This window comes from Clarias gariepinus, chromosome 18 (assembly GCF_024256425.1).
Source record: "Clarias gariepinus isolate MV-2021 ecotype Netherlands chromosome 18, CGAR_prim_01v2, whole genome shotgun sequence".
Taxonomy (NCBI): Eukaryota; Metazoa; Chordata; class Actinopteri; order Siluriformes; family Clariidae; genus Clarias; species Clarias gariepinus.
The window spans coordinates 4806741-4831771 of record NC_071117.1 but is presented as its reverse complement, the minus strand read 5'-3'; the positions used below and the strand labels follow the sequence as shown (position 1 = coordinate 4831771).

Here is a 25031-nt window from a genome sequence, read left to right as displayed (position 1 = left end):
CAGGAGGAGTCGGTGGGTTGAGTAGTGAGGAGAAGATGTTGTGGAGTTTGCCAGGATCATGTGCAGAGGCTTCCAACTTTTGTCTAAAGAAGGTAGTTTTGGCAGAAGTCACATCACATGAGAATTTGGAAAGAAGAGTCTGGTAAGAGATGAGATCTGCATCACGTTGCGATTTCTTCCATCTTCTCTCCGCAGTTCTTAATTCTCTCCTGTTGTTGCGCAGTACATCAGATAGCCAAGGAGCAGGACAAGACGTCTTCCTTGGTTTAGATGACAGCGGGCAAAGGAGATCTATGGATGAGGAGAGAGAGGAGAGGAAAGTTTCAGTCGCAGTCTCTAGTGGTAAAGAGGAGAAGTAGTCTGGGTCTGGGAGGAATGATAGGGTGTATGAAGACACAGAGGAAGGGGAGACAGAGTGAAGGTTTTTACAGGTAAAAGAGACATTTTGGTGGTTAGGTTTACATAGAATGGGAAGGGTTATGGTAAAGGATATCAGGTAATGATCAGATTTATGAAGAGGAATAGTAGTGATATCTGTGACTGGGGAAGGGCGGCAGAAAACAAGGTCGAGAGAATTCCCTGCCTTGTGTGTAGGAGGGCAGCTGTTTAGAGTTAAAGAGAAGGAGTTAAGGAGAGGGAGAAGGAAAGAGGATTGGAGTTTATCAGATGGAAGGTTGAAATCTCCTAGAACAGTGAGAGGAGTGTTAGCAGAAGGAAAAAGACTAAGAAGTATGTCCATTTCATCTAGAAAGTTTCCTAGAGAGCCAGGAGGACGGTAAATAACTAAGATGTGGAGGTTAATTGGAGAGGTTACCTTAACTGCATGAAATTCAAATGATGAAAAACTGAGATGAGACAGGGTGATAGGCGAGAAGGACCATCTCTTGGACAACAGGAGACCCGTACCACCACCTCTGCCAGTTTCTCGTGGAGTGTGAGAGAATACATAGGCAGAGGATAGGGCAGCCGGTGTAGCTGAGTTCTGAGGAGATATCCAGGTCTCAGTGAGTGCCAGAAAGTCAAAAGAGTAATGGGTAGCTAGGGCAGAGATAAAGTCTGCTTTCTTTACAGCAGATTGGCAGTTTCAGAGCCCACCTACCACCAGTGCAGGACAATGAGACAGTACTGGAGGGTAGATGAGGTTTCTGGGAGATCTGCCTCTGCTGTGTGAGTAAAAGCATCTTGGTCTGTGAGAACTGACAGAGATAGGTTGAAGACGCATGCTAGACTGAGGTAACTGTCTATGAAAACTTGTAACTTCTTGGTAAACAAGAGTTTGAGTCAATTCTTTGTGCCCTACCTTTGTTTCAGGGTTTTCTTCTAAACACAAGTGTCTGTAGCGGAGACACCTTTAATATATGTAGCTAAGCCCTGCCCACAATTCACACCTTAAGGAAGCCTGAAACTACTCTTGATTAATTACCTGAGAACAAATTGCTTTAGACCTACTTTAATCACACTGCAATCAACACTACCAAACAGCAAAAACTAGGTACAGTATACAGTATGAACTAATTGTGTTTTCAAAAACAGTACAAAAGTTAAAAACCTACCTTACCAGTGGAGAAGAATCCAATTTAGAAAACTAAAGCACACTAAAGTTTGAGCTAGATCCACCTTCAATATATGTAGCTAAGCCCTGCCCACAATTCACATCTTAAGGAAGCCTGAAACTACTCTTGATTAATTACCTGAGAACAAATTGCTTTAGACCTACTTCAATCACACTGCAATCAACACTACCAAACAGCAAAAACTAGGTACAGTATACAGTATGAACTAATTGTGTTTTCAAAAACAGTACAAAAGTTAAAAAACCTACCTTACCAGTGGAGAAGAATCCAATTTCGAAAACTAAAGCACACTTTAGGATTATGCCGCGGTTGCTCACCTGGGACAAGAGGAAAAAGCTCTCCACTCGCAGTTTAACCGACTAGCGTTGCGGGGGGGTTTACTCTACTGCCACTGGGAACGGCCGTGCGGCGCTGGCGAATCTTTTCAGCTGCTGGTGCCGCGGACTCTGCAGGCACGAGTGTTAGGAATGGTTCACGGGCATGCGGGTGCAAGACACTTCGGAGTCACTAAAACGCTTCGGCGGTTGCGCACTCGCTTCTACTGGCCGGGCTGCCACACTGATAGTGACCTCTTTGTTCACAGATGCGACGTCTGCACGGCAAAGAAGGGCCCTACCCAGCGCTCGCGAGCACCCCTGCAAGACTTTCGGGCGTGGACATTTTCAGGCCGTTTCCCATTTCCGATCGTGGGAACCAGTATGTGCTAGTGGCCATGGACTACTTTACCAAGTGGCCGGAGGCGTTTGCTGTGCCTGACCAGAGCGCTTCCACCACGGCTCGAGTGCTGGTGGATGAGGTGTTCAGCCGATTTGGCGCCCCGGAGCAGTTACACAGCGATCAGGGGCGTAACTTCGAGGCGGAGGTGTTTGCGGCGGTGTGCGAGCGCCTCGGGGTGAAAAAGACCCGCACCACGCCCCTTCATCCACAAAGTGACGGCATCGTGGAGCGGTTCAATCGGACGCTCACCACCCAACTCGCCGTGCTGACCAGCGACCAGCAGAAGGATTGGGACGAACATTTGCCTCTCGTGCTGTGGACATATCGCACAGCAGTGCAGGAGTCATCACAGCTGACGGCATCTGCGTTAATGTTCGGGCGTGAGTTGCGCACGCCTGTGAACCTTGTGTTCGGGCCACCTCCACAATCTGATTTACCCACGAAGCCTTGGTTGGATTATTTTTGTTCCTTAAAAGACAAACTGTTCCGTGTCCACGAGTTGGCGCGTAGACACTTGGCGGTCGCCGATGTTAAGCAGCGCCGCGTGTATGATACTCACAGCCGAGGGCGAGACTTTGCTACTGGGGAGCAGGTTTGGGTGTATTCCCCCGGAAGGAAAAGGGGCCTTAGCCTAAGCTCATGTCTCACTGGGTGGGCCCCTGTACGGTAATTGCCCAGCTCTCCGATGTAGTCTACCGGGTTAGTGAGGTTGATGGGGCGGTCGCGAGTGGTCGTGCTCCATCGGGACCGTCTCGCGCCCTACCAGCCCAACGCCAGCGAGACCTCGAACTCTGTGGAGGCCGGTCCGCCTCAGGGAGAGGGTAGCGGCCCTCCTTCCCCCGCAAAAAGACTCCGGCGTTCACAACGCCAGCGCCGACCACCGTCACGCTCCCAGGACTGAGTTGCCATCGTGACCGGGGACGGTCACAGCTCGGGCGGGGGCAGTGTGGCGTAGGCGGTGTTTTGACTAGTAACCATCATGCTTTGCGGGAGGGGTTGTTAGGTGTTCACCCTGTCGAGTAAAGGTGTTTGGGTTAGTGGCTTCAGCCAGGGTGTGTGTGTGTGGTTTAGAAGTGTGTCCTGTTGAAGTGTGTTAGTGTATGTGAATGTGTGGTTTGTGTGACTTTCATGCCGTGTTAAATAAAATACTCCCAGCCATTTGCATTGGGCAGCAAGGAAGTTCACTCGTCTCTCCAAGTCCCTTTGTAGCAGTGAAAAACGCTACAATAAAAGAGATAAAAACTCACCGACTTGCCAGCCGGCGTTGGTCATAGCGTCGCGAGGATCAACAGTCAGATTGTTTACTGCGAAGGTCAGAACGATTTCTTTTTTTTTTTTTTTTTAAACTTAAAACGTGTTTATATAAAAAACAAGTGAATTTAGTTTCTACCTGGAGCCATAACGGTGATGATAGAAGATCAGGTGTTCTCCGGACCCGTGACGAAATGATAGTTTTTTACGTTTACCTTCTCTTCTACGTATTTTTTATACAACCCTTCTTATCACATCCCAAAAAACAAACACACACACACACACACATGCATACACACATACACACACTAATATACATACAGACGGTCATAAAAAGCGTCAAGAAGTTTCAGACCCCTCTGGTAACTCTTTAACATACAATTCGGTCATAAACACCCCCAACAGGCCTCCCTAACACTGTGATGGTTAACTCTAGCAGAAAAAGTATTTTAAAAATCTCCCAAAAATATGAGAAATAGCCTGTTTTGTTTTTTACTCTACTTTTGACTTTATAAGTGTAGGTAAAAACAGTTAGGCCTACAACCCTTCGCCTTAGAGTAAAGTACGGCTAACCTGCACATTTCCGTCCTATTCGGTCGTGAGGCATCATACGTTGATAACTCACGGGACATGGTTCACTTTTTTTCTCCCTTATTATTATTTTTTTAATAATTATTATTTTTAATTGTATTTTTCTTCTTTATGTAGCTACATTTATAAACCTCTATATTTTATATTTTATACATATAAAACATTCGTTTTTAGATAAACGTTTCTAAATTTCAAAAATTGAAGAGGAGGCGTGACTATTTTTTCACTACCATATCCACCCAATCACAACTTCCGAGGGGAAAGCCCTTTAATACATTCACTCGTTTAAGAAACTCAGCGCGCCTCCCATACCAAACGCGACTTTGCTGCTCAGACACTACACTCTTTTGACATCGGACAAGCTTGTGCAGTAAAAACATTTACGCGCAGACCTCGCTTTTCTTTCCTTTATTCTTTTTCTTGGACTCGCTCGCATGATCGCAACAACGTTTTATTCGCCTCATCGAAACCAATTTTTTCCTTCTTCTTCTATATATATGAGATAAATCTATGAAATAAATAAATTAAATTAAATAACCTCACCATACAACATATTCACAATCTCTCCTCTGAACATGATGAAACTTAAATATATTAAAATGCCAGTAAATATATCAAGCTCTTTTCATACAAATATGGTGGATAGTGAAGCAGCAGCAGCTGATTGACTTGGCAACAAGCTTAAATCTTATTAGTTTTCCTATTTTAAAGCGCAAAAAAAGAAAGGCCCACAATATATATCAATAGATAGATAGATAATTAGGTTTTTAACTTAATCAATTTAACTTAACCTTCAACGTAACTTTCTATATTTGTAGGATATTTACTAATATACGTTTGCAATGGTGTGAAGATTCCTTTATTACAACACACTCAACACTCTGAAGTACTACACTATGTACTAAATGTGTTCAGTTTAACCACTGCATCCACCTAAAAGTTTACACTAAACAGTTTAATCAGATTAAACCAATTTTATAATATCAGTAAAATTGTCAAGCTTTTTAAAGTATTTTCTGCAATACTTTTTACAGTATAACATGTATGAATTCTTTATTTTAAATGTGACAGTTTCAAACATGTACTGTATGTTTCTAATGGTGTGTTGTGTCACTTCCTCAGTTGTGAAGGCTGTGGGGTTATTTGTTCACACACTGGTGTTAAAACCTCCCTGACACAATACATGTACAGGGTCAGTCTAATGCAGAGACAGTCCTGCTGATGTGTTACAGAAACACAGGTTTAAATATAGCAGTAAAGATTTTTTTAGACTTTATTTTATATTATTATTATTATTATTATTATTATTATTATTTATTTCATGTATTAAAATGTGATTATGCTTATTATTTCAGATGTTAGGACTAGTTGATCAATACAAGAGGAAACCGAAGGGTGTGTTTACTGTAACTCTTGTTAACCACAGACTTTCTCACGCTCTTTAGTTATAGTTTGATCGCTGCACATGATGGTCAAGAAGGCACAGTAAGAGAACAATATTTTGTCTACTTTAAGTTACGAAATTTCCTCATAATGTGTACTTTTTCCAAATATAGACAGCAGAGTTTTTTTTTTCTTCTTTCTTTATTCAGGTTGTAATTTGTTTTCCCAGATTGGGAACTTTGTGACTTTTGTTACCTTTTACAGACTGTCTGTATTTGCTGGGAATTATGGAGATATTTGAGATGTTTGTGGCTCAATGTGTATTTGTGTTGTGCATTTTGTTATTTTTATTGTTTTTACTGAATGAGCACATGTGTAATCGAATGACTCTTTTAAACATCTTTTAATGTGTGTCTTTGTAAAAAAAAAGATTAATAAATTAGAGGATAATCTGTGGATTTCACCACATTTCCTCTCAGCTGTTCAGTTTAGTGTCGCGGTAAGAGAGCAGGTGGGTGGGTGAGATTAAAGGTCTATCTCACTTCTTTATCTGGGTGATGTTTTGATCATCTGCTGCCTGGCTTCTGTACCACACACATTCTGTACCACATACATCTACCACTATCGTTTGAATACAGCTACAGGTGGCGTCTATCATGTGGATTTCATACCACCATGTCTCTGACCTGAGACAGAGCTGCAAGCAGGGGAATCTCCAGGGCTCGATTTGAAGGGGGATGTAAGTGGATGGCATACTCCCTGTTGAAAATAAATTACAAAAAACATCTCTATTGTAAAACCACCATTCCCCTTACCATCCCCTTTAGATTAATAATTTTGTGTATCATGTATAATTCGTCATTAAAAAAAATATATTAAAACCCATTTGATCATCCTCAACCTAATAACAGTGATTAGCCAATCAGAATTCGTTCGCATTTTTGCAATGGCCAAGAGCACAGCTTTTAACATATTGTAGCGTTTTTACGCCCGAAAGAATGATGGAGAGACAAGTTAATTAAATTGCTGCCCAATGCAAATGGCTGGGAGTATTTTATTAAACTCACACAGGTGAACCAGCAGCATAACAACACCCACCACATCACACATATCCTGGCTGAAGCCACTAAACCAAATACCTTTTCCCAACAGGGTGAACACATAGCCCCTCCCGCAAAGCATGATGGTTCCCAAGCGAAACCCCGCCCCCGTCACAATATTTTAAAAAAGAGAGAGAGAACTGAAGACTGACACAATGAAAATAAAGTCTTCAGTTTAACACAGCTAGAAAAGACAAGTTGTTTACTTAAAAAATTATTTTTAAATGCCATAATAGTAATTTTATGGTTTGTGTGGGTGTTTGAGAGACAGAGAGAGAGAGAGAGAGAGAGAGAGAGAGAGAGAGAGAGAGACTGGTGCATGGTCATACAAAACAACAGTACATTTGAGGTTAATTATTTTATCACTAATGTTTATGTAGATTTTTATAATCCTCCCCAGATGAAAGCCATGGAAATGATCAAATGATAGGTGTGATCATTGCATGTTTAATTGCATGTGTTTCGCTTTGATCAATCATTTTGGTTGTAGGTTCACCTCCCCCCCTGACCCCCCACCCTCAAAAAAAATAAAAATTGACCACACCACCCCCCTTGATTTTTTTTATTTTTTTTTACAATTCGACAACCGGGTATCTCCACCACTTTACTTGTGTACCTGTGCAGTCTGAAATGTGCCATTTATTACAGATGTGGCATCACAGATGTGATCTCTTATAAATAAATCATCCATTCTGTTTTCACTGTTTAGATTTTTCCCTGCTAATGGCTACCTGACAAAACATCTGGCAATGTTTTTTTTTCTGAACTTCTTTTACCCTGATTGTTCTTTTCTCTGTTCCCTGTGAGTTTCTGTTTGGGGAAGTGGGGAGGCTGTTATATGTAAAGTCATTTTAAGTGCCGAGTCTACACTCTGGACAGCTTTTCCAGTTTAAAGTCGCACTTGTTTTTGATTGACTAGCGTAAGTATGCATTGTTAATAAGTTAAGAGTTTTTAGAGATAGTTACAGTAGGGCAAAAAAGTATTTAGTCCGCCACCAATTGTGCAAGTTCTCCCACTTAAAAAGATGAGAGAGCCTATAATTTTAATAAATTTTCTGGTATATCTCAACTATGGGACAAAATAATAAGGAAAAAAAAATTACATTGTAGGATTTTTAAAGCATTTATTTGCAAACACACCAACACCCACACAACATATGCTGGTATAATTGCTGGTCAAGCTGGTCACTAACTATGCTGGTCTATGCTGTTTTTTTTTGTTTGTTTTTTTGCAGGGAACACCACTGCTGTTCGAAACACTCTAGATTTCCCATCATTTTGTAAAACCTGTATTCCAGCCACAGTCTGAACCTAACATTACAGTGCTAAACCTCACTGACCTCCTGACCTGCTTTTCCCTCGATTTTGTATTTTCTACTCACATATACAGCAAGTTTAGTTTCTCCCAGGAGGAAGTTTAGTAGTTGCCATTTTAAACGGTTCATTTGTTTTAACCTGCACAATAAAACTGGTTCCTGAGAATTTTGCCCTGTCCATTCCTTGTTCCAATTCACTGCGTTTCTGCATCAGTTTGTGTTTCTTGTAGAAATAAAACATCAATACATTTTATTTTTGTTAGCTCATATATCATATATCACTCTTCTTTGCCTCTCTGGCCCTATTTAAATTTAAAGAGGCAATTTCATAGTGGAGGAGGAGAGGTGCAGTAGTGACACTTAGGAAGAAAAAGTAATAAATTATATTTGTCTTAATCATCTTTTCTTTTCTTTTTTTTTTGACAGAGTTCTCCTTTTACCTTGGATATTAATTTCCTTAGCCTGAATACCTCTTGTTAAGTGAATTTGCAGTTATCTTTTTTGTTCATATATGATTTGGTGGATTTGCAAAAACCCTTTATCAGGAAAAAAGAAATGCCCTTTGTTGAATTTGTTTATCTGTGTAGACTGGGAAACTTGTGAACTGGGGGAAATTTTCTCATGTCATCGCAATTTACATTTTAAGAACTCATCACTAATAAATGGGGGACGTTAGCTAGATTGATCCGTTTATCCGGTGTAGAGAGGGGCTAAACAGGAATAAAGTGTTCATTCACTGCGAATTCTGCCTCTATCACCGCATTTACTTTCTCTATCTTGTGTATGAAGATCACAACAGAGCTGTTCACTGCCTGAGCGACTTCTTTCACTGAGATTTTAACTCTGTGCTTCCATGTCAGCTGAGTGAAGTCTGCAGCCCTCTCACCACACACACACACACACACACACACACAGACACACAGGGAAAAATTTCACAAAAAAAAATTCAGAAAGTCAATAGTAAAGATGGAGTTAAACTTTTTTTTATGGATTTTTGTGAACATTGGATATAATTTTTCCAGGTTAGTAGATCTTATGTTGTTCTTGTCCTGACTACTAACTGGCTACTTTTTGTTTTTTTAATAGTTCTCCAGCAATGGTGTCTCTCACAATGCTTTCTCAGCTTTATCTGGTGTTTCTGTTCATGATCTCAGGTAAATCTCACATTTACAATCTCATACATTTTCATACTTGTAAATAATATATACACTGTGCTTCACTTGAAATGACATTGTGTGAGATGTGAGAGAGTTGTGTTTTTGAAACAGGCAACTTAATTTAATCTTAATTATTTTTTTTATTTTATTTTTTTTAATCTTCTGCTTCAAAAACCTGAACTTCAGGCCACATGCTGCACTCAAAAAAATGAACATGGCTACCTGTTACATGTACTAAAATGTAATATGTGTTTTGTACACAATAATTTCATGTTTCCAAGATAAACATGAATAAATTATGTTGTATTTACATGAAATTCAACAACTTAACATGAATTAGATTTAATCATGTTGAGATAAACCAAAGATATCTTGTCACTATGGAAACCGGAAATAGCAAAACCGGAAATATCGCGAGAAGAGAACACAGCGTGTTGAGAAGACAAACGTTTGGCGGGCGTGTGGAAAAGGTAAGCAGGAATTAATTCCCGTCTTTCTAAATAGAAACCAAATATTGAACATAAATGTCACCTGCTGTTTAGCGATGTTTAGTCACGTTATTTTGGTTTAAGCTATTTCTTGTATTTTTAATCACACTTAAAATACCGACGGTTATATGCGCGTGCTTAATCTGCGGTTCGGTTCTGGTTTCGGTCTGTTCTCATGAGTTGTGAAGCGAGAGGAAGAAAGTATAAATATTGTTCATTTGATAAATTAAGTATCATGAATTTTAATTGAATCTATTTCTGTACTTTTCCACAGGAGTTTGTGAGTGAAAGTGTCCTGTCTGCATCTGACTTCAGGAGTTTCCTGACCAACCGTCTCTAACGGTCATATTTAAAAGTCATAACGGACAGTTATAAAGTACAAAACTTTCTGTTGGTGGTAAAAAAAAATTCAATGATTAATACTTATTGGTGGTGTTTTATGTTTTTTGTACATCTTTTCAAATTGAGACTTCATTTGTAAGTTGCTGCTGGTGTAAAATAAAAATCTCCGTTTTATCCCGTTTGTCTTATGCTTCCTTCCTTCACAGAATTCTGTTGACCAGGGCTTGAAATTTAAATTTACTTGAGTTAGATCAACTTAATTTACAACTGAAAAATGTGTTGTACCAACGCTATTCATTTATGTTAACAGTATTAAGTTATGTTGGACGCAGCTGTAGTAAATAAGTTAAATGAACCTAATAAGATTAATTTGACTGAACCTAAGAACATTAAGTTGGGCCAACAAAGTTGCTTAACGCTGAAAGAAAGCCATTAAATTAGGTGGAAATTCTTTCCATAATTTAATTACGTTCATTCAACAAGTTATTTTTTTGAGTGTGTACTTGGCCTGGATTTATAAACAAACAAATGTGAACTTTTTACTAAATAAATATTACTAAATATTATATTATGTATTTTTTTAATTTATGAGCCCTGACTTAAGAGTGCATTTGTATGTCCAAATCCTGCAGACAGTTTTTTTTTTTTTTTTCCGGTGGTAAAGAATTTTGTTTATTTCTTCAACCCAGAGTTCCAGAGGAGAGAAGTGAAGCTGTAACTAACTCAGTGTTTTATGGGGCTCGGGATAATGACCTCTAATAACCTCTTACATGTGTTATGTTTTAGGAGCTCTTGGGAATAAATGGAGTGTGACATACAGCCAGAACAATCTCTGTGCTTTAAAAGGATCTACAGTGTTTATGAACGGCTCGTACACACACCCAACTGGTCTTACAGTGACAGAGACATTTTGGTTATTAAACCCAGTTAAGGGTGAACAGGAGACTGATCTGCGTCATGTACCAGGTTACTTAGGCAGAGTGGAATATTTAGGAGATAAACAGAAACACTTCTCCCTCAGACTGAGTGACGTAAAGAAAACAGATAAAAACAAATACTGCTTCAGAATCATAACAAATGAAGATGCAGAAAAATGGGTGGGTTATCCTGGAGTTACTCTCACTGTTACAGGTAAATAAAATCATCTTATTTCCTACATATATCACTCAGGCCATAATCTTTCTTCAGGTACAGGAGGGTTAGACAGAGTTTTTTTGCTCTTTCTTAGAAAAATAATCTAAACAATAGGTGCTGAGGAAAAAAGAATAATTAGCTTTCAGATATGATATGGTTGTTAACACTGGAAAAACATTTAAAAGAACATAAATAAATACAAAAACACTTTAATGGCCTCAGTACAGTTTTCCTGATGTAATGTGTCTCTCTGTGTTTAAGATCTTCAGGTGATCGCTCCTGCAGAAGTGACAGAGAGACAATCAGCCGTTCTGACCTGTAAAACCACCTGCAGTCTGACTGATCCAACATTCATCTGGTACAAAACCAGCCGTGATTTAACCACAAACACCATCAAGAGCAATAAAGTCCACCTGCAGTCGGTCAGCAGTGAGGATGCAGGCAGTTATAGCTGTGCTGTAAGAGGATATGAACATCTCCCCTCTCCTGCTCACACACTCAGAGTCAGATGTGAGGTTTATTTACTTTACACTTTTATATTGTAAAAGTAAGAAAATGTCAAATAAATTAAATTTGTATGTAATCACACACACATACAGGTTGTTTATAAACACAAGTTATAATTTTATATCTTCAGTATCTTTGTACATTATGTGCTTGTGGATCTTATAACATTTTAACTATTTATTTATTTATTGTTCATTTATTTTAATTTAGATTCACCAACAAATGTCTTAGTGTCCATCAGTCCCTCTGGTGAGATAGTGGAGGGCAGTTCAGTGACTCTGACCTGCAGCAGTGATGCTAACCCACCTGTGGAGAACTACACCTGGTTTAAGAAGACAACATCAGTAGAAAAAGGAAAGACCTACACCATCTCCAACATCAGCTCTAAGGACAGTGGAGAGTACAAGTGCAAGTGCAATAATAAAGTCGGACATCAGGAGTCCAGCAGTCTAACTCTGAATGTTCTGTGTAAGTTAAAGCTGCCGATCTTCTCACAGCCAATAACAGATAAAATTGTAATATAATTCCTTGCCAGTATTGTTTTCCCACACATTTAACATCTTTTAAAAATTGTGCATAATATTTATTTATTGATTAATTTATTGATTTTTTTGTTTGTTTTGTTTCATTTTAGATTCTCCAAAGAATGTCTCAGTGTCCATCAGTCCCTCTGGTGAGATAGTGGAGGGCAGTTCAGTGACTCTGACCTGCAGCAGTGATGCTAACCCACCTGTGGAGATCTACACCTGGTTTAAGGATATGACATCAATAGGAAAAGGAAATACTTACACCATCTCCAAGATCAGCTCTGAGGACAGTGGAGAGTACAAGTGCAAGTGCAGTAATAAAGTCGGATATCAGGACTCCAGCAGTGTAACTCTGAATGTTCTGTGTAAGTTAATGATGAAGATCTTGTCACAGCCAATAACAGATAAAATTGTAATAGAATTACTTGACACCCTTGTTTTTCCACACATTTAACATTTTTTAATAATTGTGCATCATATTTATTTATTTATTTATTTATTTATTTATTGTTTTTTTTTTTCCTTTTTTGTTTTGTTTTAGATCCTCCTAAGAATGTCTCAGTGTCCCTCAGCTCCTCTGGTGAGATAGTGGAGGGCAGTTCAGTGACTCTGACCTGCAGCAGTGATGCTAACCCACCTGTGGAGATCTACACCTGGTTTAAGGATATGACATCAGTAGGAAAAGGAAAGACCTACACCATCTCCAACATCAGCTCTGAGGACAGTGGAGAGTACAAGTGCAAGTGCAGTAATCAAGTCGGACATCAGGAGTCCAGCAATGTAACTCTGAATGTTCTGTGTAAGTTAAAGCTGAAGATCTTCTCACAGCCAGTAACAGATAAAATTGTCATAGAATTATTTAAGAGTTTTGTTTTCCCACACATTTTACATTTTTTAATTTTTGTGCATAACAGTTATAGAATTTTTTAATTAATTGAATTTTTTTTTCGTTTTTTTTTGTTTTGTTTTAGATCCTCCAAAGAATGTCTCAGTGTCCATCAGTCCCTCTGGTGAGATAGTGGAGGACAGTTCAGTGACTCTGACCTGCAGCAGTGATGCTAACCCACCTGTGGAGATCTACACCTGGTTTAAGGTGAATGAATCCTCAGCTGTAGGATCTGGACAGAATTACAGAGCTCTAAAGAGTGGACAGTACTACTGCCAGGCTCAGAATAAACACGGCTCTGAGAGATCAGCTGCAGTGTCTGTCACTTTAAATGGTGAGAGTGATGATGTAAATCTATAAATGAGAATTACACTGATAAACATTTAAAACTGATTTATTATCACATCATTGTCCATTGTCCTTAGTTCCAGAGTCTCAGAGTGTAGGTGTGTACGCAGTTGTTGGAGGCTTTGTGTTTGTGTGTATTTTCCTTATCATCACCTTATTTTTTATAAGGTAAGATTTAAAAGGTTTTTAAATATTTAATTGGAGTGAGGCTATAATAATATTAATTATTTAATATATCCATGTCACCATAGACCTCACTTTGTGGACCTCACATGGGGCATTGACATGCTGGAACATGTTTGGGTTCTTTGCTCCAGTGAACGGGAAATTGTAATGCGACAGGGTACAGAGTCATTTAATAGAATTTTGTGCCTCTGACAATTCGGTTAGAGTTTGGAGAAGAACGACATATAAGTGTGATTATCCGGGGTGCACATACTTATAGCCATATGGTCTATGTTTAGTGCTTAATGTTTATTTTTACTGTATATTTTATTTAATATTAATACTAAAATTAAATTTTCTCTTCCAGGAAAATGAAAAGAACACAAGATCAACAGGTACATAATGTAGAGATTAGTGTTGATGTGTATTTGTTCTGTCATTAAACAACTACAAATCTGGCCTTAAAAAACGCACGTTTTCGGAAAAGGGATCCCACGACTTGTCGCGAGTGCGCGCGGCAAGCTGTGAAAATGCCCTTCAGTACCTGTAGGGGGCAGTCGTGTTTCAGTCTAAAGTATTGTGTGTCTACTGAAGCCGAAAAATGTTATGTCTCTTAGGCGCCCATTGACGGCAAGCGACAGAGCTCATAAACGTGTCAAGCTCAAACTGATATGTATTTATTCTTCATTTTCATTCAGAATTATTATTATTAGTAGTAGTAGTAGTTCTCCAAATTTATTATTATTATTATTATTATTATTGTAACGCACCCGCGCGTGTGCAAAAGGACTACAAAGATGTATGAGGTTAGCCTATATTTACGCACTTTCAACGCAGACGGGTACTGGTGGCTTAATGGTAGGTGATTCGCCCGCCATGCGGGAGACCCGGGTTCGATTCCCAGCCAGTGCTCAAAATGCCGGTGCTATTCGCTAAAATACCATGATATAGCCATTACATTATTAAGTTATGCTTCAGTACTAAATGCATGTTTGCAATTGAGAATTTTTTTCTTAAGCTATGAAACATATTAGCACTCACCACACAGTTGCTGTAATTTAATGATTATCATAAGCAAAAAGTGTAAAACAAAGGATTCACATTTATTACATTTTCACCCAGAGCGGGATTCGAACCAGGGTCTGGACGATTTTATAGGATATACGGATATTATACGGATATTATTTAAGCAACGCCACACCACGTGGAAAGCAACAAAAATGCTTCAATTTCATTGGCTGTTACTGAGTGTCAGCTATTCACGACTGGCCCCCCGCAGAACACAGAATCCCCGGGCTTCGACTGCGCTTTCTCCATTCGTTATTACAGGGGCGGACTGGGACCAAAAAGTGGCCCTGGACTTCCTGGCCCACAGCAGCCCACACCATAATACATTGGCTCATTAATGTGGAGATACATTTTTAACACCAGTTATTAGTATAAAAATATAACACAATACAGAAATCAATGCTATTTAAACATGTTATTTGAAGTATCACTGAACATATATTGGGTCAAAGAAACGAAAAAAAAAGAACATCAAGACAAATATAAATCTATAAAGACAATATTTGAAAAAGAAATGGCAATAAAACTGAACAGGTAAGCTGAAATAAAATCAGTAGCAGCAGTAGCTTACGCTAGTAAACTAGTTACTTATTTTAATTATTATGGTAGTCAATATTAACACGAAATAATGCTGAGAAACATTATTTCAATTAATATCGACCACCATCATAATAACTAGCACAAGTTAATGCTGCTACTAATTTTATTCTGTTTGATTGCCATTCTTTTTACTTGGCTCTGGTAGATCAGGGGAGACGTGTTGGTCATCATCAGCATGTATCATGATGTGGGATGTGGTGCGCTGCTGGGTCCAGCCTCACTGTCCCTGACCTGTTATAGGCAGAATCTGTTCATTTGAAGCATTTCACAGCATTTACCTCTACAGCTTTTTCTTATTTTCGCGTAACCTTTTCTTCTTCCTGCTTTTCATTCATGGAAATTATTATTAATTTGCTCAGAAAATTCGCTGCATCGAGAAAGGATCAATATCTAAAAATTTAAAGATGCCCACGTGTGTGGACAAAGAATACAAAAGTGTATAATCTTTAATAAAGTTAATCTAATACAATATTGTTTCCAATGCTGAAGCAAACATGATTTTGTTTTAGTCTATTCATTGAATACGACGCGACAGCGCGCTCCGAGGTGAAGCGCACACACAGTTACTGTAATCCCCCATCTCACCTTTACAACAGGTGTGAAGTCATCAAACCGGTTTCGCTGCTGGGGGAATTCACAGAATTGGGGGTTTTTAAAACGAATTAACAAGACCGAGCAGACTTCAGACAGGGGGTTTGGTTGGTTAGAAGTGGCGCTGACGGGGGGGCGGGAGGGAGTCTCGCCCGCGGAGCAATTCAGAATAGCTGATTCACACTTGGGGAGAGTGAATAGTTTGCATTTGAATGTTGTCTGGCATTGTAAGCACACGCAGTGACACTAACAGAACAATAGGATTAATAGGAATAGGAGGCACTACAGAGGAGGATTTTAATTTAGACTATAAAAAAATTAACCTGCTTCTATTTTTAGGCGTGCCAGCTGCCACTTTTTAGTCTTATAATGCTAAATAATATAATGATCCCGGGTTTGCACCCTGCGCTATAAAATACGAGTACGACGGCCATCCGCGGACAGCAGCTCCTGCCTCCGTCCGCTTGCGCTTGCTCTTCTTTGAAGTCTGGGGCGCGTTCCAATTGCCCCGTTTGCATGCCGCACTTCCGCGTTGTGTGCGCGCGTTTCATTCACACCGCGTAGTAAAATCCACTGTAAACCAACAAACCCCGAGTATTTTATAGCGTGGATGAACCCGGGATAATTAGCAAGGAGAGCTCTTCTTCACTATTCGTGCCTAATTCTGCAGCCCTGCTTCTTCGTATATCTGAAGGAGAGGCCGCCTAACTAGTGAGCGAGGAGCGATATTGATTTGGGCGCATGCCGTGACAGGCTGAAAAAAAACTATTGTCCTTAAAAATGTAACAGATGAGGACTCTGATTAATGTGCAAAAACTATATAATAAAACTATATAAGACTACATGCCTTTATAAGACTCAACTTTTATTTAAGCGCACTCACAATAACGAAAAAACGTGATTTTATAAATGTTTGAAAGCAAATAAGCTGCGCTGTTCTGTATTGTTTTTGGTGAACTTGAGCGCATCAGAAAATGAACGCAAACGTTTTTTTTAATGGTCAGAGTCAGTCTGCTTGCTGTTTTCCCGACGCGTTCATAATCATCAGTCTACTTCTGCCGGTGCGCTCTGGAAAACTCCATGCATGCGGCTGAGCACTGATTAAAACTATGTAGTAAATTAAAGAGGAGAATCACGATGCCGATTCGAAGTCCTGAGCCCAAACCTTATTTAAATTAAATTAACAAATACTATAAGTAAAAAAAAAAAAACAATATCCCACGTTTAGAAACCGTTTATAAATTCTTTTCGACATGAGTTGGCCTGTGTTATGCGCAGAGCGCCGGGAGATTTCCTGAAGCTCCGAAATCACTGGGGCATTTTTTCTAAATAGATGCTATTGTTAATAACTGATGGAGGTTTGGGGCTGTATACACACACATTTTTGAGGGGTTTAAAACGAATTAGTCCGAGCAGACCTACATGAAAGGTGAGAAGTGAGTAACTGCGCGCGCTGTAGCGGTGTATATATTGTACAACACACGTTTATCAACCTACATAAAAACGCTGCCTTTAAAAAACGCTTTATAAAAACGCTGCCTTTTGTAAAGTGAAAGTACTTTACAAAAGACAAACTGCTTTATTTCAGTCATGAATTCACAATCACATCACATTCCAGCTATTATTTCCAGCCGTGGTTAAATAATGTATGAAATAATTATTAAATGCTGGACACAAACAGCAAATATGATGATTATTATAAAATGCCAGAAGAAGCTTGTGGTCATAAAATAATATTTACTTAATAATATAATATATATAGTTCATTCATGTCTTCTGATGATGTCGACACATTTTTTACGTTTTAAATAAGATATGTTGGCATATTCACGAATCAGGACATTCGCATAGTTAAGACTATCAGCCTACTATCAGGAAATTAAATTAATTTCAACACCATGTAAACCGAGACATTGCCATGTCTTTCACTGTTTTGTCCCTGTTAAAACATTACAAAAAATATATAAGAAACTTATTAAGAATTTTAAAGCACGAATTTGGGCATCTCATTTCATCATTATGAAAATAATATGAAGCACACATACACACATTCATCATGAAAGATCTGTTGTAAAGCAAAATAAAATTCATGTTTGCTTCAGCATTGGGAACAATATTGTTTTAGACTAAGTAATTATACACAATTCTTCGTTGTACAGTACTTGGTCCGGCGTTTAAATAAAGTCCTTCCATGCGCCATCTGGCGGATATTCAGTGAAGCACAACACATTTATTTAAATTCCCGAATGTTGCTTACGGCAAGTTGCGGCGCGCCGCACGCTAAATTGAGGCATCCCGCGGGAAAACACGCGCAGTCTTAATGACCACATCTGTAGTTGTGTTTTATTATGGCAAAATAATCAACAACAGGTGATGAGTTACTGTTTCTGTCCCAATGGTTATTAATTTCCTGTAACAACATGCGCCTTAGTGGTTTATTTCTGTTAAAGGCAGTGATTAGAACAGTCATTTAATTGTGATTATAGTTTTGTTGCTTTTCCTACTCAATAATTACACACTTGCATATATTGTAAATAAAAAAACAAAATTGGAAAATAATTATTTTGCAGTTTAGAATTTATCCAAACAGGGTCAGGGTCACATCAAGGTCAAATGTTTGTAATGTAAAATGTAAATATTTTTAAAGCATCCTTCCTATTTATATTGTTAGGTATTTGAAGCATACAAAATATTAAGAAGACAAATGCCTTCAGGAAATCTAATCATGCATGATGGTGTCGTAGGGCCCAGGGGTAGCTCAGTGGTTAAAGCATTGGACTGCGGTTTGGAAGATCCCAGGTTCAAACCCCACAACCACCAAGTTGCCACTGTTGGGCCCTTGAGCAAGGCCCTTAACCCTCAACTGCTCAAATGTATAATAAGATTAAAAAAAAAATGTAAGTCGCTCTGGATAAGAGGGTCTGCCAAATGCCTAAATGTATAACTGTCAGTAGATTGTAGTCTCTTTCCAAAATTCTGCATCTGTCATCAGACAGCCAGATCAACCCAGCACTTCCAGGTCCTAACAACCCCCCCCCCCCCTCTAAGTTTCTTTCAGTGTACTAAGTGATCTGTGCTTGCACACCTGTACCTGGTTAAGTAACTATCTCTCAGCCTCATGAACACGGCGAGAGAATCAGTCAGTGCAATGTAAAAATATTAAATTATCAAAGTCAGAGGGGAAAAGCAGAGTATGGAAAAGCACAAAATATCATATAATGGGGACAGCAGTGAGACCATGCAGTTAAAGGGAGACATCAATATTTAATCCAAAACAGAAAAGACTTGGTGAGAAGCAAGGGGAACAAAACAGAACGAGCAAGTAATAATTATCTGAATACAGTAGGTCACAGTAAACGTAACAGCACACTCCATATAATAGGGAAACAGTAAAATGTCCTGTGTGAACAGCGTCATGAGAAAGAGACAATAGAACATACTAGAATATAGACATAATACTGATCAAGTGCAGGAAATACAAACAAGAAAGAGAAGAGATGATGGCTCTACTAAGGAAATGTGGAAAGGCTGAGGACACTGTGAAAAGTATTCTAGAGAACAGAGAAAGGAAGACAGGACAAGCAAGTAAGTATGTGATGGGTTTGTTAAGAGTGACAGAACTGGATATTGATGACCAAAAAATAACTTAAATTTGTCTTTATTTATGAAGTCCTCCTGGAAACCCAACCCAGAAACTGCCATCCCAAGCTGCTACAAAGGCAAAAGCCACCCAGCACCAGTTTTGCTCAGTCTGTCTATTGTCGGTCACGAATTGCACATGATAAAACATCTTTTTGCAATGTAGAGTGACATTCAAACCTTTGTCGAGAGGTATCGTCTAAATAAAACTGTAGCAAACATAGTGCTACACCTTATAAGCGATAGCAGCCTTTTTGTGCTGTGTAGAAAATAATGGTACATTTAGGCATTTGGCTGACGCTCTTATCCAGAGCGACTTACATTTTTATCTCATTACACATCTGAGCGGCAGAGGGTTAAGGGCCTTGCTCAAGGGCCCAACAGTGGCAACTTGGTGGTTGTGGGGTTTGAACCTGGGATCTGGGAAAAAAAATCACTCTGGATAGATTTTTAGTGAAACTGGCTGCTACGTATAAACCAAAAAAAAAAAAAAAAAAGAGAGAGAGAGAGAGAAAACCCCCGAAGAAACGAAATAAAACATTTTTTAAATATAGTTCATATCGGTAGGGAACGGATTAATTCTATTTACATGCATTCTTTTAAATAAAACTGAATCTGTGTACAGTATGACCAAATTAGGTTTATGGGTAGAACTTGGGAACAAATTACATTCATGAACCGAGGTTCCACTGTAGTGTACCCTTAACTCCTTATCAAACTTGCCTGTAACATACTCTTGGTATCTTATCTGTTCGCATCTGATAAGGAATCAATTCAACTGGTCATCTGATTAATAATTGATTCATGTAATCAGTAATTGATTCATTTTATCAGTAATTGATTTATCTGATCATCGGATAAGTAATTGATTCATCTGATCATTTGATCAGTAAGTAATCAGTGATTATTTTGTACGACCCTGCCTGCTCTTTGGATTTTGATGCAGGCTTACTGTGTTTGTTTGATCCTGCTGCTGGACCCTTGTTTAATGACTTTGATTACTCTTCATTGCTCCTTGACCTGCATAACGATTTTTACTGTGTTTGAGCATTTCCATGTTCCGTGTGCTCTGGTTATGATTTTCCGAGCACTCTGGTTATGATTTTCTGTGCGCAGAGCAGACCGACATCAGACAGTTTACTTCATGCAAAAATTTCTCATGTTATCTGAGAGGATTTTCCTCACCTGCATGCTTAATCCTTCTGTATTCAATAAAACACCTCAAATACCCATTAGTCTGCTATTGGGTTTAGTTCTGTCTCACCCATAACCACATCTAACTACTGTAAGGGTGATCTTTAACATTAGAATTAAAATGATGTTGGGATTGTGTTTAGAGAATGTCCACAAAAGAGTGTTGCAAATAGTGGTTATGATACTGGACTTGCTCCAGTTGGTGTCATCCCAAGTTCTGTATTTGTATATTTCCTTCCTTAATATTTAAAAAACCACTGAGCTACCCTTGACCCAGCGGTGGTTCAGTGGTTAAGGTGTTGGCCTACGGTTCAAAAGATTCCAGGTTCAAACCCCACAACCACTAAGTTGCCACTGTTGGGCCCTTGAGCAAGGCCCTTAACCCTCAACTGCTCAAATGTGTAATAATTTAAAAAATGTCTATCGCTCTGGATATAATTTTTTAATTAATGGTTGGCTTGTTACCTAACCAAATTAATTAATAAAAAAATGGTAAACAAACCATTAAAAATTTAAATTAATAATATCTAACTCCTGGATTGTCATGTTATAGAGAAACTACAAAATGGAAACACCTCTGACCTAAAGTCAGATAGCACTGACATAAATACTGACATCGTCAAACATCACATAGTCATCTCCAAATCATCATGTGCTGTACAAGTCCCTGTGGATTAAGTATTATTACAGAAACCATGACATATTAGAACAGATTAATATTAACCTGTGATTTTCAGCTGCACTACAGTCAGAACTATCACTTTTTTCACTCCTCCATCTCTCTCATGTCATCTCTTCCACCTTAGGAAGATATCTACAGCGATATAGCGGTAGCAAATCCACCACCCGATACAGCCTCACCCAATCAGGATGAAGTTCTGTACGCCTGTGTTGAACGTCAGAGAGGTGCAGACTCCGGGAACACGGCTGAGAGTCGTGCTGTGAAAGCCTCTGCCTCTGAGGAGGAGGTGTGTGAGTACGCTAGTGTCAAATCAACTCGTGTCGGTGCTAACTACAGGTAAGATGAGCTAATTTGTTTCCTCCACTCTAACAGAGCTGGAAATTATCTTTTGCTGGACGTTAGTGAGATCATTTACTCTCTTTCTGTAGGCCTGACAATGTTGAGGATACCAGTGCCATCTATGGGAATGTGAAATAAACAACATTCACCCATCGATTCAACCTAAACACAACGTCCATTTGGTCACTATGGTGGCCCAGAGGGGCAAATCATCTTTTCCCTTATATGTGTACGTTTTGTCCCTTGTAAATGTGTGCTTTTTTCATGTAAGTGTATTATTTTTTGCGTGTGTGCGCAACTACTTTTTCCCATGTGAGAACTTTCTTTCTCCCGTATTTTGCAAGCTAAATGCTAATGCGCAAAGGACTATGAGAATGAGGTCAAAACGTAACTGAAGACGGAACCTTACGGTGTTATGTGCTAAAATGCCCCCCGGCCCAGATTGTCCCCCTATATAATCTCCATTAAATATTATATTAGAACATAAATTCGTAGGTTTATGATTTACTAATCACAAATTACACCCAATGAATTTAATTATAAAATAAGCTATATAAAAAATCTGTGGCAGGGGGTTGGGTGCATTTTAGCGCATAACCCTGGCTTGATTCCGAGTGTTCATTTTGTCCATGTTCGCCTCAAAATCCCATAGTGCCTTGCGCATTAGCTTTAGCATTTAGCTTTCAACTTAATTGGAAAAGTTAGTTCTCGCACACGGGAAAGATGCTTTGCCTTTCTGGAGCATGTTTTTTCCCCTTGTGGTGTATTATTTTTACCTTGAAAATGTGTGCTTTTTTTCCTTGTAAGTACAGTGGAACCTCGGATTACGAGCATAATTTGTTCTGGAAGCGGGCTCATATTCCAAAACACTCGTAAATCAAAGCACATTTTCCTATAAGAAATAATGAAAATTTAAATTATTCATTCCACAGCCCAAAAAAATAAATACATAAAAATAATTAACACAAAATATAAAGTAAAAATAAAACAAATTAACCTGCATGTTACCTTAAAAAAAGTAAAAATAAATCCCGACCAATAAGTTTCCATTTATGCGCACAGGCGCTTTGTGTGTGTGTTTTTCTCCCTCCTGCACTGCTGAGTGTGTATGTGTGTGCGAGCGTAATTTGACACCGTGCCGGTTGTGTGTGAGTGAAGCACCCCTTCTCTGTTTCTCACACACACACACACACACACACACACACAAACACATTAAAGGAGAGAGAGAGAGAGTGTGAACCGGCAACGGTGTCAAATTACGCGCGTGCGCACATAACACACACACTCTGCAGCGCAAGAGAAAGAAAAACACACACACAACACACACTTAAACACTGACACACAGTAAAGGCGAGAGAGACAGAGAGCGTGTGTGTGTTTGTGTTTGAACAGGCGCGGTGTCAAATTATGCGCACACACATAACACACACATACACACACACACGGATTGATTATACCAGTAAGAGACGAGCACTAAGACCCAGCAAGGGAGATGAATACCCGCAGCGCCAGAGAGAGAAAAACCGTTGGCTCAGTTGTGATGATGCGACGCTCGGTGTCAAAACAAGAAGCGCATGCGTTATACATGATACTCGGTGCTCGTAAACCACGACAACGCTCGTTTTTTAAGTTAAAATTTATAAAAAATCTTTGCTCGTCTTCGGAACACTCGTAAACCGCGTTACTCGTAATCCGAGGTTCCACTGTATAGTATTTTCCCTGTGTAAGTATATTATTTTTCTCTTGTAAATGTGTGCTTTTTCCTATGTACATATATTATTTTTCCCTTGTAAATATATTATTTTTCCCCTTGTAAATTTATTATTCTTTCCTTAAAAATGTGTACCTTTACCCGTGTAAGTATATTATCTTTCTCTTGAAAATGTGTACTTTTTTCCATGTACGTATATTATTTTTCCCATGTAAGTGTATTATTTTTTCCTTGAAACTATATTATTTTATTCGCGTGAGTGTATGATTTTTCTTTTGTCAATGTATAATTTTCCTATTTTGGTCTATGATTTTTTTTTTCTTTCTATGTGCATGACATTTTCCCTGTGAGTGTTTATTTTGGCATTTCTGTGTAAGTGTTTTTTCCCTCATAATTTTTAAATTTAAACACTGCATGTTATTCTAAGTTTTAAGGACAAACTGTATTTCAAATGTCACACTTACATGTGTATTTTAATTATTTGGCAATTTATGATACTTTTATTCTTGAACATTCCATTCAGAGTACATAGATAAGTTGCTACTATTTATAAGCCTACATGTTTTTAAATAGTTGGAGTTTTTATGTAACCCATTGCATTAAGCTGTTAAACATGACACCCTGGTTATGTTTGCAGATCACACTTGAAGCATTCAGCTTGTAAATTTATCCCAGATTTCAGCTCATCTTTCCCATGAAACGTAAGGTCAGGTGAGATGGCTGGCCAATCAAGCATCTACAGTGGTGTGAAAAACTATTTGCCCCCTTTCTGATTTCTTATTCTTTTGCATGTTTGTCACACTTAAATGTTTCTGCTCATCAAAAGCCGTTAACTATTAGTCAAAGATAAAATAATTGAACACAAAATGCAGTTTTTAAATGAAGGTTTACGTTATAAATTCAATTCAATTCAATTCAATTTTATTTGTATAGCGCTTTTAGCAATTTTCATTGCCGCAAAGCAGCTTTACACAGTCAAAAGAATTATTTAAGTCTGTATGAAATGTGAATTTGTATGAATCAAAATGGTCAGTTTGTCCCTGGTGAGCAAGCCGAGGGCGACAGTGGCAAGGAAAAACTCCCTGAGATGGTAATAGGAAGAAACCTTGAGAGGAACCAGACTCAACAGGGAACCCATCCTCATTTGGGTGAAACAGAAACCAGTAAATGATCTGCATTTATACAGTGTGTAGGGTGGGAGGCAGTTCAGCTATAATAGCTGATGTTAATTGATGTTACTATGGAGTCCAGGTAGTTATTGAAGACTCAGGTAGACATGTAAGAAGTTCCAGTCATGAACTATCGAACTGTCAAGTCCCCAGAGAAACAGTTGCCAACACCAGTCAAGGCCAGAACCATTTTCTAGGTAGAAAGAATCATTCCCAGACACCAGACGCATCCCAGAGAGACACACGGGGCATCCATGTGACGAGATCTTCAGCCAGAAGCGGGGAACCAGGATGGGTCAGACAGGTCCGGAGGGCAGAGGGAGTCTGGATCACTGGCAGCTCAGGAACGACATGTGTAGCTCGACAGAGAGAGAGAGAAAGAGTGAAAGGGGGAGACAGGAGGAGAGAGGAAAAAGAAAGAGGGGGGAAGAGAAGAAGAGGAGAGATGGCAGTTGGGTATGGTCACAGTTACACAATGTATAATGTGAATGTATATTAACTGTAGAGTGCAAGCAGAGACTCCGGCAGGACTAACTATGACAGCATAACTAA

General features: G+C 39.0%; 1 protein-coding gene across 1 annotated transcript in view; it reads left to right on the top strand.

The window, feature by feature from the left end:
- The window catches only part of LOC128506993 (sialoadhesin-like), a 212987-nt gene extending 189367 nt beyond the window's left edge, over window positions 1-23620 (top strand). Inside the window, exons 16-23 of the mRNA XM_053477609.1 lie at window positions 11315-11563; window positions 12195-12401; window positions 12629-12886; window positions 13059-13307; window positions 13399-13489; window positions 13854-13881; window positions 21385-21596; window positions 21689-23620. Coding sequence (XP_053333584.1) covers window positions 11315-11563; window positions 12195-12401; window positions 12629-12886; window positions 13059-13307; window positions 13399-13489; window positions 13854-13881; window positions 21385-21596; window positions 21689-21737 — 1343 coding nt within the window. The 3' untranslated portion in view covers window positions 21738-23620. The remainder of the gene's footprint in view (window positions 1-11314; window positions 11564-12194; window positions 12402-12628; window positions 12887-13058; window positions 13308-13398; window positions 13490-13853; window positions 13882-21384; window positions 21597-21688) is intronic.
- Window positions 23621-25031: the final 1411 nt, after the last annotated feature.